The sequence below is a fragment of the Podarcis liolepis genome, assembly GCF_965112155.1.
Source record: "Podarcis liolepis genome assembly, chromosome: 8".
Taxonomy (NCBI): domain Eukaryota; kingdom Metazoa; phylum Chordata; class Lepidosauria; order Squamata; family Lacertidae; genus Podarcis; species Podarcis liolepis.
This window is the reverse complement of record NC_139560.1, coordinates 18877928-18893526: the sequence shown is the minus strand read 5'-3', so window position 1 is coordinate 18893526 and position 15599 is coordinate 18877928. Positions and strand designations below refer to the sequence as shown.

General features: G+C 39.6%; 1 protein-coding gene across 5 annotated transcripts in view; it reads right to left on the bottom strand.

The window, feature by feature from the left end:
• CSMD3 (CUB and Sushi multiple domains 3) overlaps positions 1-15599 on the bottom strand; it is a 591548-nt gene that overhangs the window by 213885 nt on the left and 362064 nt on the right. For all 5 annotated transcript variants that reach the window (XM_083516438.1, XM_083516434.1, XM_083516435.1 and 2 more), the window contains one exon: positions 1418-1600. In XM_083516438.1, coding sequence (XP_083372564.1) covers positions 1418-1600 — 183 coding nt within the window. The remainder of the gene's footprint in view (positions 1-1417; positions 1601-15599) is intronic.

Below are 15599 nucleotides of genomic sequence, written 5' to 3'. Positions count from 1 at the left end.
AAGAAATTAGAAAAAGATATATCAGAAGCTAGTTTAAACAGGCGGTTCCAAATCTACATCCCAATCTCATCCTTAAATTGCTGTTATCTGCTCATTTTCTCACTGGAAGAAGAAATGACCTTCATCATGAAAACAACAAAAAGTCCAGAAGGTTATGCGCTCACCAAGCCACACAGTTATTCCAAAGCGATTGAAGCTATAAAGGACAGTTTTCCCATAGCAGATCGATGCTACAGAAGCCTTTGCCATGAATGAGACCCATTCACAACTCCGGCTCATGTCTTGCTTAGCAATTAATTCTTTAAAATGCTGAGATAAACTTTACTTGGGAAGAGACGCAACAAGGCAATTTTTCGTTTTGATAATTCTGATGGATGCGCGTTTGGATGGCTGTTCTCCCGACCCACCCTGGTACACAAGCCACACTATTTCTCCCCCATTGGAATAGATTTTCAGGCACAAACCCCTTTCCACAGAAGGACAACTGTAGCTGCAAATTGATTATTTTATTTTCTACTATTTTTTCAGTTTGTGGGGATATCTGCTAACAGCAGAAGCAAGAGGGAAATGGGGCAGTTATATTATACTGAAATCACAGTAGGTCTCATGAGTTATCCATGTCCAGCAGTCCTTAATCATTTGGTACTATTTATTTTCCCTTTTAGGGAACTGTTCAAATGAACAATTCCACACTGAGCACATTAACAGTCAAAAGCTCAATGTTGCCATGATAATTTGTAGCTTACAAATAAGTATAAGGAATGAAGTAGGACCAAAATAGTTTTCAGCTTTCCTTGTTGGCTCAGACAATATTTCATACCTAATACTGCTATTTTACTAACCCTAATGTAATTTATAATCTTGGTTGAGTGATAATCTTGTGTTTATGTGTATTTTCTTACACACACACACACACACACACACACACAAACTATACAATGTATTACATAAATGGTGAATTTAGCTCTGCATAATATTAATACTTGACAGCCAAAATATATCTCTCTATGATTATGTATGTATTAAAAGATATTCATGTATAATTCATGGTATGGGGGAAGGATCTGTAAATAATTTAAATGCCCTTGATTGCAATTCAGCCACTACTATCTTCGTGAAATGCAACGGGCTTCTAAAAATTCCTATAAAATAGAACATAAGAAAGTTAAAATGCAAATATAAAGTATGCTTCTTTTGTGTGAAATTACAAAATGGCACCATGAAAGCACCCAACAGCAGCCCCCATTCTGGATGAAGACAGGCAACATTTACTTTTATCGTTACAAAACTTCGCACTTACTTAGAATATAAATGGTAATAGCATTGGAAAAGTGTATATCATAATTAAAACAGGGTTTTTTAAAAAAATTAATATGTGCTGTGCTAAAATATTTGGAATAAATATGTTTATACTTACAAATGCAGATGGGTATGTTTGCTGACCACTGGTTATTTTCTTGACAAACAATAGATTTTTCTCCAATAAGTTCAAATCCAAACTGGCACTCAAACCTTAACACATCACGATTGGAAAATCCATCCCCTTCTCTAATGCCATATAATGGAGTTCCAGGATCCCCACAGCTTTCCTTTTCAATCTCTGTGGAAATAGCAGATAAACAATTTACTGCCCAAGAAGCAAATTAAATAGTCAATAGTCATTCCTCCCAAACTAAAATGGTGGTGGGAAGACTGTGAGGATATAAACTGAAAACTGATATATAAACTAAGAATTGCTAATGAAATCTCTGTCACTTCTAAATGGTACACAATCAAATATGGGAGAAATAAGTTTCAGTCTTTTATACAAAAAGTACGATTTAGGCACTCCCAATTCCCAGTGTATTTTTATATACACAATTTTCAAACAATTGTTCATATGGAAAGTACTGTTGATTTCTGTTACATTAATTGAAGCATATTAAATATATAGATAGATATCAGTTTGATTTGGACAAGGTCAATTTCAAAAAGCTCAGATTTTCAGTTCAAACGAAGTGCTAACACTGACTTCAAAATACGGTGTCAGGTTTCTCAAGACAAACCACATCACTATAGACTGTAACTGTCATGGGCTGTTTTTTCCCCCAAGCACATTCAATGAGTAAGTATGACTAGGCTATTAATAGTGATCTAAGAAAATATAAATTACCCTTGGCCAAAATATTGTTTAAAATATATTGCACTGTCACTTATTTATTACCCTGTTAATATTATGCACCATTGTTATACAACAGCCTTTGTAAACCTGGTGCTGCCCAAATGTTTTTGGACTGCAACTTCCATCAACCCAGATGGGAATTATACTGCAAAATATCTGGGGAGCACAATGTTGTCAAAGCCTGGCATAGAATATATGTCCAATGCATGACACCCCAATGTTTACTTCCTTGCAACAAACCAATGACTTTTGTTTGAGTGAGACTTGTTGAAGGATATTTAGTCAGCTTCATGTCTGAACAAAGAATTTAATTGCCTCCGCTGAAAAAAAAAAAAGGTCACTAAAACACTAAAACCAAGTCCGCATGATCATGTAAAGTTTATCAGATGAAAAAATGGTTACCAGGTATTGCTGCAGAATAAAGTTCTGTCTGTAAGTATGCATTAATATGGCCTGATAATAACCCAAATGGTTGTGATCCAATTTATGTTTAGAACAACAAAAACTAAATATATTCAGGGACCAGGGAGATTTCAAATAGTCACATTTCAAGCTGACAATGGGTTAAGCACCTTATCTGCCCTACGGAATCTCCTGGCAATTCTCTACTCCTAATATTCTCCTCCCAAAGCTGTTTTATCTTTAAGTAAATTAATAAATAAATAAACCAAACAGCATCAGGAGCCTTTTGCATGCATTTGCATTTTAAACTTGTAGTTTGTGAGCCCCCTAAGCGTCTAAACTTCAATAATCGTTTGAAGCAGAAACCTTTGAATCAAAACAGTTTGAGATCTCACATTTTTCTCTTTCACTCCTCGTGATCTTCTTAAATCAAAGAACATTAAGTATTAGGAAATCTCTTCACATTACGCCATAAAGAAAAAAAGTTGTCAACTTTTCTTTTTCTTCCTCCGATAGAACCAGCTCCCTTTGAAACGTTGGGAAATTGCCCCGCAGTAGGTCAGAGAATAACTGATGTCTAATGTAACTCTCTTTCAAATTATTTATCTTTGGAAGATAGGAACATGGAAAGCTGTCTTATACTGAGCTGGACCACTGGCCCCAGGGCCAGACGAAGGGGGGTGCGGTGGGAGCGGATGGCCCCAGGTGTCTTCGCTGAGGGGGTGACATTTGGCACACCACCCACCCGCAACCCCCAAGCCTACCCTGAGCCATCAGGGGAAGGGGGGAGCTGTGCCCAGTGGTGTAGTGTGGGTTGTCAGCACCCGGGGCAAGGCAACTAATTTGCGCCCCCTAACCCATGGATTTGCGCCCCCTAACCCATGGATTTGCGCCCCCTAACCCGTGGATTTGTGCCCCCTAACCCTAACCCCCAGATGTTGCACCCAGTGCGGCCGGCCCCCCCTGCACCCCCCACGCTACGCCACTGGCTGTACCACTTTGCCGGCGGCATTTCCCCCTTCCTCTTTGTTTTGACAACCGGAGAAGGCTTGGGAATCATGGGCGGTCAGTGCGCTGAATGTCTGCTATCAGTGGCTCGCTCCCCCCCCCCATGGGCGGCTCGCTTCGCCTCCAGCTGCAGGGTGCATGCGCCGCTCCATGCACCCGAGCAACTATCCCGTGCCTGGGAGGCACCCTCTGTGCCCCGCCTCCCTCGGGAGCATGCCCCACCCCCTTTGGGACCACGCCCGTACTGGGCAGCATGGGCATATGCTTCGCCATTGATTGGCCTGTCTAGTTCAGTACTGTCTACATTGAATGGCAGCAAGTATCCAGGTATTTCAGGCAGGAGGCTATCTGAACCCTACCTGGAGATGCTGAGGAATGAACCTGGGACCTTCAACATGCAGAACTGATGCCCTACCACTGAGTCAAGGCTCCTCCTGGGTTTAAGTAGCAGGAAAGGACCACAACTTTATTTTATGGCTAAAGTAATTTGAAAAACACACTTTTATGAAAAGAGATAAATAGAAAAGATTTATTATTATTATTATTCCACGGCACTATGTAAAAGCAGGAGTAAGAACTACACTTAAAGATTTCTCTGAAGTTGCTGAACACGTATATCTTTAATACAGTGGTACCTCTGGTTACGAATGCTTCAGGTTATCAACTCTGCTAACCCGGAAGTAGCTGCTCCTGGTTGCAAACTTTGCCCCAGGATGAAACGTAATTTGCGTGCCGGAGGTGTGTGTGTAGTGGGAGGCCCCATTAGCGAAAGCGCACCTTAGGATAAGAATGGTTTCAGTTTAAGAATGGACTTCTGGAATGAATTAAGTTCGTAACCAGAGGTACCACTGTATATTAGAGAGCTACTTCTCTATGACATTTGGCTGTGTCTGAAAAGTCATGAAAATGCAGATACTGATCTATAATCTGGTATGCAGATGGCTAACAGTACAACCCTAACTATGTCTACTCAGATATGTCCTACTGAAATCCTTAACAAAAATATTTTAAAAACAATCAAATAGACTGGTATTACTAGTATTCTTGTGCCAGTTATAAAGCACAATAAATAATACTGTAATTATTTGTAACACTGCCATTCTACTAAACCTGTTGTTTGACTTGGAGGCAACTTTCTCCTACATCGGTAAGAAGTATTTGCATAACTGGAATAACATGAGACGAAACTTAGTTGTATGGTATAGATAGCTTATCCTTGGTTCTGATCCATTCCAAAATAGACAATACTGGGATTGATGGATACAGTGACACTAATAAATGTTCTAAGTAAAAACAGAACTCTGAAAAAGGAAAATATCAGGGAAAGTTATATAAAAATATTTCAAAATTTAGTGGCACGGAGAAATTGGATTTTATTTATTTTTTGCCCTTCAACTACTTTTATTAATCTCAGAGGTCATGCATAGTGTGTAGGTGACACACTTAAGCTTCAGGGAAACAGGATGGTCATTTGCTATACAAATGCGTTTTGACATAATATCACTAGATTCAATCCCTCAAGAAGCAACTTGTCCATCTAGTTCCTTCTGTCTAAAGAAAACAGGTCAGACTGTGAACATCATTTGGCACTGGTTACAACAGCAATAAAAAGCTTGCTGCAAATCAAAGGGGTGTGGAGAATATGGGGAACTTCTGCATATTTCCCATCACCAGAATTATAAATAAATACCTGTAAATTACAGTTATTATAAAATGATATTTTAAAAGAAACCTCTGTATGTGTTTCAACAGCTGTGGAAGACAACCAGCCACCAGTATCAATCAGTAGCCAAAACATGCACCATCATTTGCATAAGAAGACACATCCAGACACTTTACTGAGTTGGTTGAGCATCATGACATAGGTCAGATGATGTATATCCATGGGTATGGAAGACTGCTTACATGGGTAAATATTTCTTGATAGACCAATAATAAAATGCAGTTTTCAAAATCCTCTATTTCCATATGTTCCACAGGATGAAGAGAGTGAGATTTACATAAAGTATGTAGAATAACTGAAATAAAGGTATGAATTGTCGATTCATCTGTGTTTGCAGCCCAGTGGGTTACTTATTATTAGTTATAGGCAATCAGCCTAAACAATACAAAATTAGGTAACTATTGGTCCTAGTCTGCGCCCTAAGGACTATTGATTGGTCAGTTGTTGCTAATCGCAAGGAAAGTTGGATGAATAAATGGTTGTTGGTTTTGGCAAGCCTAACAGGCTGTTTTCAATGTGAATTGCTAAAACCTCTCTATATGAAGAAAGGAATCCCCGCCCCACAAGACTGGGTAGGACCTGGCAACACACATCATGAAGCGATTGCTGATTGATTGATTGATTGATTGATTGAATGCATGTGCAAGCTTGCAGCTCGTTTGCCAACAGAGAGTGAAGATGGACTCCAGAGAAACTGGGTGATCTGTTTGTCATGATTGATTGGGAAGGTGGGGGCAGAGAGATTGAGAGAGAGAAGGGTTTTTTGGTTCCAGACTTTCTTTGGGGAGTGGGTGCAGCCCCATCTGCCCAAATTAAGAAACAATGCCTACAATCCACCACACTAACACATGGCCTTCTGTAACCCACTTATCATCTGTCTTCTTATGTGCTGTCATTGGACACACTGGAAACCAAATTTGTAATTAAGCAGAGAAGGAAAGATATGGATTCCAGGAGTTATATGGATCAGCAAATGAACCATATATAGCATGAGCTTGACTTCACAATTTTGTTGGCTCACTTTCTCTAACAACCTATATGGCAGTTTTGCCAAAGTTCCCTTAACAACAGTTACTGTAAAGCATTAAAATAGGCCAACGAAACTGACCTTATTTACTTATGTATAGTAATTTATCCTAGTTTTCTACCTTACCATATTAAAGTGTGAGGCAGGAGGTCTGTATGATGTTTCTACCTATGAAGCTGTACCAGTGTGCTGCCTTCTGTTTTCTGTTCCATTCTGTAACTATTTGATAGATACAGTATTTCCTCATGATTCTCAATTGAGTCTATTTCTGTGAAAGATAGCACCATCACCTAGCCATTTCTCCACAAGAAAAGGAATGAAATCCACTTGTGACTGTATCATTTTGATGGAACATCCTCAAGAGATTCCACAGCTAAGGAAGACTGTTTACAACCCTAACATGGAGACAGCCGCTTGATCTCGCTATGGCTAAGGGCACCTGAGCATCAACCCTATTTAGTTTACAAAGAGAAAGGACTGTTTCTAAAATGACTCAAGACAAACTGGCTTTACAGTCCTCTTTACAGAAACCCAGAGGAACATATGGAAGAAAAGGAATAAAATAAAAGTACTTTAGCTGGCAGAGCAAACAAGAAAGTAAACAAAATAGCCCTTGAAGGGGAAAAACTTGGGAGTTATTTAGACAGCTACCAGACACGTCTTGTAAAGGGGGCAGCTTTTGTTACAAGAAATGTTTACTGTCTTTCAGTAGCGAGGGAAATGTATTTAACACAGACAAGGGGGAAAAGTCAGGCTGTTTATCAGGAGTCATTTAACCAAGGCCCAAGAATCTAGTTTATATGATTTATGTTCTTATACAAACAAAAACCAAATTACGATATCAAAGTTGGGCTGACCATGGTCTCCATTTTTGCAAGACTGTTCATCTTTAGATGAAGCAGGGGAAGTGGGTGGTGAATTTCAGGCAGGTGAACAAATTCTAATATTTTTGTGTGGCAGGGTACCTTCATATACAAAGTAGCCAAGGTTTATTTGCTTGATTGAAAGCCTTGCCACTGCTTCAGGTGACACTGGCACTACTCTACCTACCAATGCTGCAAATTGGACACTTGATGGACATGCTGACATGACCAATCATGGTTGGCCTGTATTCCAGACACCAGAGCAAGGGAAGGTCCATGTGTACAACATAGGAACAAGGGTAGGATGGGAAACTCATTGGTTATCCCCTCCCATTCAACAAATGTATGTCCAACAACATTTCTATCCACCAGCCTCTTTTAAATAGCAATTACTGTTTGATACCCAACAATAACTGTAATCACAATGTCAAGGAAACCACCTACTCTGAGTTGTAATCTACATAAAGGTACCAAAGACACTTATTGGAATTTATTTGCTGTATGCACTTCATGCCTGCAGTAAAGATTCTAAGGACTCTGACTAGGCAGAAAGTCTCGCTGGAATCAGTAAAAATACATAGATTTATGCTGCAATTCATACCACACTGGCATGTTGAATTTATAGATCGCATACAGTGAGTAGAAGTTATATGAAAAGGTAAATGAATAAATTCCAACACTGCTGGTTTCAAAGCTGGGAGCTAGTTCACAGTTTTTCTCAAGTACTACTAGAAATAGGGAAGAACTCTGTTCAGTTTGCGTACGAATCCACATAATTTGCACTTCCTCAACAGATATGTGTAACACAGATAATCTTAAAAATGTGCACTTCTCTGAATTTTGTGACAGTGTCATCCAATAAAAAAATGTACCCCAAAAAATACACATATTAGAGAAACCTAAGTGGACATAGCAGTAAAAATAACATAGAAAACACTTCCAAAAATGTGTTTATGAATGTGTCTTAAGATAAATGAAGACAAAAATGTGTATAAATACTGATGCAGACTTTTGCTATGGTTATGACTTATAAACCCTATATGGCTTAGGCTATCTGAAGGACCACGTTCTCACATAGAAACTTGCCTGAGCTCTCAGTTCTTCTGAGGAGGCCCTTTTTTTAAGTCCTCCCACCTTCACAGTCACCCTTTCTGTAAAATTAATGCTTATACTTTTTCATATTTCTCAATTTAGCAGTATTCATTTTTATGCTCTGTACAATCTAGAGAACTCAGATAAAGTTAATAATGCTGATGATGTTGCTTTGATAGTCTGTAGTCTGCAGTGATAAAGCAACTGTTCATATGAACCTACATCCCTTCAGGTATTCCATAACAGTATGCATGCAGTATTTCTGCTGCTGAAAAGAACAGCTTAAGATCTATAGATCAGAGTTTCTGCACATTACTTCCTGCAGTTTAATGTAGTAGAAACCATGGATTCATTGATAAGGTGAACTGATAAACTGATGAACTGAAAAACTTCACAGGGGAAAATATTAACTTTAAATTTCACCTCACATCTGTGCATAGGAACCAGAAGTGAAGAAAAATGGACTCAAAAGCGAAAAGGACACTTAAAACACATCCTAAATTCTTGAGTGAATATAACACCCTATAGGTGTGATTCCTAAGAAAGTTCCAGATGAATAAAATTTCCTCCACCATCTGCCTCTTTTGAAAACAGTCAATTAGTGACTTAATTGACTTGGCACCTTGTACAGTGTAGTACACATATGCTATGCCTTATCAAGCGATTCGCTTTGCACTAAGTTAGACAAAAGCTGCCTCACAGCTTTGCGACTATTTCATTTTACAAACATGTTGCAGTTTGAGAAAAGAAATGATGCCCAAGGGTTAAAGTCTTCTCTGTGCTGGATTATGAACACATTACTTTGGTAGGCAACAATGCACCATACTGGCATACCAAATGTTATTTATTACTTATTGCTCTCCTTATTGTGGCTTTGTTTTGAAAGCCTGGGGGAGGACTGCAAAGACATCAGGTTGCCTTGAAGGGGGAATGTGAGAAAGTTACTTGTGATGCGAAAGAAACATAATCTGCCACCCCAATTTGTCTTCTTGTTCACTTTAAAACTTTTCTTTACTCTCTCCTTTTATATTCACAGGGTTCCTCTTATTCAAAAACAAATCTTACATGGCCCCAACCTGGAGGCTTGAGTTACACTTATGTTTCATTTATATCAATAGGATTTCAGTTGTAATATAGTTCCATTTTTTAAAATTGAGTGAAACTCTTCCAGAGGACACCAATGCATTTGTCAGACACAATTGATATGGTTGTATAATAATAATAATAATAATAATAATAATAATAATAATAATAATAATAATAATAATAATAATTTATTATTTCTACCCCACCCATTTGGCTGGGTTTTCCCAGCCACTCCAGGTGGCTTTAAATATGTAGGTTTATCCATTGAAATGTAATATATGTTGTATCTCATACTTAAGCCTTGACTAATATTCCATATTTCACTTGTTTCACTTTTACTTGGTGTCAGGCTTTGGGGAATTGACTTCCTCCCCTGTGGCCGTAAATAAGCAGATCAAACGAAATGAAATGCTTACCAGTTAGTTTATTTAATAAACACAGTGAGGGACAAAAGAAAGTGCTCCCAATTAAGGCTCACACCCTCTCTGTCCTTATTAATCTACGTCACTCCTACATTTTGTAATCTGAGCTTGTACCCTCTGCGTTTTCAGTTCTGAGACTTTCTGAGCTCTTCTTGACCTGGGGGAGGGCGGTGGAGGAATGTTGTCCAAGGACTGTGAATCTGTTAACCCTCTCTCTCCCAGTGTTTCTTCTCCTAGCTGTTCCCTATCCAGTATTTCCCAGCTTCTGCCTTCTGAACTATGGAAACCACTATTCCAAATCTATACTGTCCTCCTGCTCCTGGGAAGATTCAGGATCTGGGGGAGGGGGTGGCTCCCACCATTCTTCCTCAGTGCAGCCCTCCTCAGTACAGTCCCTGACAACTGGTCCTAGAACAAGGGTGCAAATACTAGGCATATTCAAGTTGACCCAATCCAACCCCTTCACATGAACAGCACCACTTAAAATGTTTCCCAGCATGAACAGGGATTATTTTCAGAATGAGGGTCACATTCTCTTCTGTGCAAACTTACAAAGGCCACATGCTACTGAGAAGGAGGTATACACACAAATGGATGGAATAATATATAGAACCTTTGCCTTTCTACTGTAGGCTACTTTCTAGATATGCTCACACATGCCTTTCTGCCTTTAACCCAGGTTACCAGGAAGCATGATTGAATTTCAACAACACATTCTCACCGAGCCAAGGCTCTCAAGGATACACTGAATAAAAATTACAGCATTAAAAAACAATCTGCCCACATAACTGTCCATGTGCAAGGGCTTCCTATTTTTCCTACAAAGTCAACATTTAATAGTTCTCCATATCTACAAAGCATTTCCCTGCTTATTTAAAAGAACAGAGACTTGGGATTCCTCTGAATATGCAACAGATCAGCTGTAAAGGAGGGGGTGCCTTTTAAAATATTTTGAGGGATCTGAAGCAATATTTCTCATACTCTCTTGACACTGTTTTCTTCCTCATGAAAATGTGGGTTTTATTAGTAGCTATTTGTAGTTAAATGTAGTTATTTGTATGCAAAACTCTTTACAACTGCCTTTCAAACTCTGTAAAGCATCATTTGCAATTATGATAATGATGATAAAAAAATAATAGACTAACTACAAAAAAACCTTGAAACCCACTGCTAGAGAAATATTCTCTATTATGAAATGATTTATCTGTTTGAGATTCCTTATATTTAGAAAGTAACATTGAATGTGTGTACTCTATAATAAAGCATTGCAAATCCATCAAATATATGCAGAGTACTTTTCCACAACGAAATAACCCCTCATTGTTCCCAGCCAAGAAAAAAAAAATCATACATCAGGGTTCTACATTTAATTGACAGCTTTCAGAATGTATTTGCCATCTAAATTATTTTATAATCAGGTTAATGACTCCAGTACTACTGTTGTGATGTCCTTTGTCAAACTATTGTGTTCATGAAACCGCTTTGTATTTCCTGAAATGGAACTAAGCTCTTATAGTTGTTCAGAAAGCACTGTCTCATAAGCACAGCTACAACGAATTCTCAATGACACTATCTGCCTTCAGCAGATGGCAACCAATAATCTAATCTGAAATGTAAAAAATGTGCTTGGCATTTTTAGAATAAACAATTCATTACAGGTCATGACTGATTTATGTATGTCCACTTGTTGAGTGACCACACATGCATGCATTGCAGTTGCTCAGAAGTAGCTGGAAAAGGGGACATAATGGGTAGTGGTGAAATGGGGGCAGGGTGGGGGTGTCAGGAGCTCATCCAACTATCGAGTAGGACCCTGGCAGAGATACATGCCCGACTGGCATGTTCTCTCCCACCTAGTCTATCGTTCGGGAGCTCCTAAAGCTTTCTTCTGCCCAAACATCATAGCCACCGATGCCAACAGACACCGGCACACTTGGGGATCCACAGAGTCTTTGCAACTTGCGTAACAGACCTCAGCAACTCAGCATTTTGGCTAATCTGCTTTATTTACATATAAACACAAATGGAGCACTGCAACATGGCTCCCTCTCTTGCTAGCATCAGACAGCAAAGAAAGAACAAAGGACAATAGTCCCACTTCATGGAACACAGTAACACAAACATCCTGTCTCCGTCACTTCCCACTCTGTGGAGTCACAACATACACCGTCATGTGATAGACAAAAATCCCATGACTGCAATCATGGAGCAGGAATTCTAACAGGGGGCAGAACAGGGTGGAATGGGATAATAACAATAACAATAATAATAGGAATGGGATGGAGGGAGGGAGCTTATACGTGTGGCACCACCATGTGCAATGACCCGGAACGCTAGAGGGTTGCCTGTATTTCAAAATGGCGACAGCATGGGGGGGGGGAGGAAAAAGCAGTAACATTTCAACACTGTTTTTTCATCATTAATGTGATAATTAAAATACCAATGGGTGATACCCAACATTAGTATTACTCAGAGCAGACACAATGAAATCAGTTGACTTAAGTCTATTTATTTCAGCAAGTCTACTTTGAGGCTGAATTCAGACAGCATTTTATTCCTTCTTCAAAACATTGCTTTACCTGCTCATTTAAAAAAATATATCACGTGATCTTTCACACAATGTAAAATAGATTTCTAGAAATATTAGTTTGCTCATGTTCATGTTAATCGGGGGGGGGGGGGTGTCAAATTGCAACACCATTAACATAGAAAATCACAGGAGCCTGGTGTGGATGAAATTTGTGATGGTATACCAGCAGACATTTCTTTCACATCGTTTAAAATTTAGTGTATTGATTCCGTAATACAACCAAGTAGTGCAGTGTTAAAATAGCATGGGGGACAAGATGGAACCCAGCACCAAACAATGTGTCTTCTATTTTCTGGAACAACCCTGGATGTAGGAGTTGAAGTACAATGACTCCAATCCTTAGGTGCTCCATGAGGATATCATGATAAATGGTACTGAAAGTAGCTGAGAGGTCAAGAAGCAATAGCAGCGCCACACTCCCATCATTCTTCTGACATATTCCAGGGTGATCAAGGTGACCTGGCCTGAAGCTGGGCTGAAATGAATCCAGATTATTAGTTTCCTCCAAACATAACTGAAGCTGGGCTATCACCGTCTCTAGCACCCTGGCCAAATAAAGGATATTTGACACAAGGGGATAGATGCTTAACACTTCTGGGTCCATGGAGAGGAAGAGAGGATGCACCATGGCATCCTTCAAGGCAGATAGTACCCTGCCTTCTAATGAAGCATTCATCACCCCTTGACCCCCTGAGTCAGTCCTCTTGGGCTAGCTCTAAGAAGCCAAGATGGGCAAGGATCAAGAGGATAGATAGTTGGCCACGCTTCTCCAAATTCAGCTGAACATGGTCAGTGCAAATGTTTAAGCATAATATTTCTTAAATGATTTTAACGCTATAATTGCTAATAATGTTGTTTGTTGTAAGGAACTTGGCATATCATTTTGCAACAGAGCTATTACGGATCATTAGACCAATTATCAATACTAACACGCACTCTGAATTTTATACCCCTTGCCATACTGAAGCCTGAATTCTATAAGAAATAACGAAATTCATTTTGAAGTATCTCAAATAAAGTGGCTTCAGGAATCACATATTTTGCAGGTTTCTGTGATGTTTTAATAGCCTGTTAAGCTTACTTGTATTTAAGTTCAGCTCCTTAATATCATTTTCATTACCATGTAATATCATTTCATCATGTTTATTTCTTCTTTTCCTTGATATGTAAGAAAGCTGTCATACCTCCATGAGTACCCATTAAATCTTCTGGCTATCAAAAAATAAGTGAGAATTCTGCAATGACTATGACTATGACTGCAATGACTATGATTAGCAATTAAGTAATGTTAAATAGTTTGCAGGTGTTAACTTGCTTATTCATGTTTCTTACGATGCTATATTTAAGATTCGGAACTGTTCAGTGAGAAGACCCAGAGCATGTCACACTTTGGTTTATGGCAAGTTATTTATTTTCAAACTGAAAATATTGTACCTGCTACATTGCTTTCTAACTGCATTAAATAGCTGTAGGATGAATAAAGGAACAAGTTATTCCAATTCAACTTTCTAGAACATTAATTAAATAATAAAATTTGTGAATCGTTAAACATCACAAGGCATTCTTTGCAACTGCTGCTGAACTGAGTCTCTCGTCCCTACTAGGAAGATATCCCCAGATTAAACTTGATTGCATCGTCAGGCAATTGGATATTTTCAATATCTGCAGCATCTGTTAATCAGCAATTCTGAAACATTTTCCATCACTGGGTTTCTGTTTTACCTCTGTGCTGTGAAATGAACAGCATTAGAATCCAGATTATTCCAACATCTGAAACCAAACCTGGGAATGAAAAATGTTTGTGAGATGTATGTGAAGCTAGTGCAGAGGGAATCACTGATCTTACCACTTGGTGTATTTATGTTGTATTAGATTTGAATGTTCAGTGAAAATAAATAGTACTGCTATACTCTTCAACAATATTACAGAAGGACCAGTTTACCCATTGGCAGGAATGTTGGCTTTGTTCCGCTGGTGTGTATGCACTGCACCCAAGTCCCTGATGCGTAACTCCTCCCCCTCCTATTAAGCAACACTAACCCATTTGCTTGGAACCTAGCATAGCAGCTCTGCCCCACCCAGGGACAGGATTGTTGACAAAAAAAATCTACCTTGAAGTTAACTAGGAAAAATTAACAAAGTTGAAATTTCACCAGGTTCAGTCTATTTTCATCACATCAATTGCAGTGTATCAATGCAGCTAATGCTCTTGCAGCACTAACAAGGACTCTCCTCCCTGCAAGAGAGGGGAGTGGTTGTGGGCGGGAGCCCGAACTCTGCCCTGGCGGGAGCCCGAACTCCGCCCTTAGCTCCTGCCCCGCCTTACCTGGCCGGCTGGCGCCCACGCCCACCAGAGGCAGCCAACCAGGTGCCTCCGAGGGGCGTGTTTAGCGGCTTAATGCTGCGGCACCAGCTTCGCCTCCCCCTCAGTCCTCATCGTCCCGCAGCGAGTCACCCACCCTCCACTCCCATTTAGCTCAGGGTCTAGGTTTTTGGCCTTGCTATGGACCTTAGGTTGGTCGCCCCGGTTGTCTGGGGGGCCTGGTAGGAATTTTTCCATTTGGCATTAGGCCTTTTGGTTTTTTTGCCTACCTCGTAGCAATCGTCACAACTTTTGTGGTATTGGTGGGTAGGTTAGGCATTGGATTCATGTGTTGTGATGTGTCAAGGGCTAGGTGTGGCCATCACCTATGCTATCTACCGTGGGTTATTCCGTTAAAGGAATCTGGCGGTCGTGTATTCCGTCCGATGCCTGCTTGGTGGGAGGCCATGGCACGACCCTCGGTGACATCAGGGGGTGAGCCTATAGTTGGATGAGCATCAACAGGCTCCACCTACTGTTGAATAAACCCACCACCTATAGTCATCCAATGCCTAAGCCAATACCTTTCACTGCTGTAATCAATAAAGTTGTGGCCTTTTCTTGCCCATTAACCTTATACCACGTGTCCATGTGTATTTATTTCACATAGCGGGGTTGGGCCCTCGATCCACAAGTCTCTTTTCCCCTTGGAATTCTTTAAATAGGTTTTGGTCCACTGCTTTGCATTGTTGTTGTTGTTGTTGTTGTTGTTGTTGTTGTTTAATCCTAGCAGTTTGATATATTTGACACCAGTTCCATTTATAGGGGTAAAATAGCACATACAAATGATTTTAAATCCTGAAAGAGGTGTAGCAAAACACTGTATAGACTAAATAAAATTCAATTAATTTATCATGAAGAGT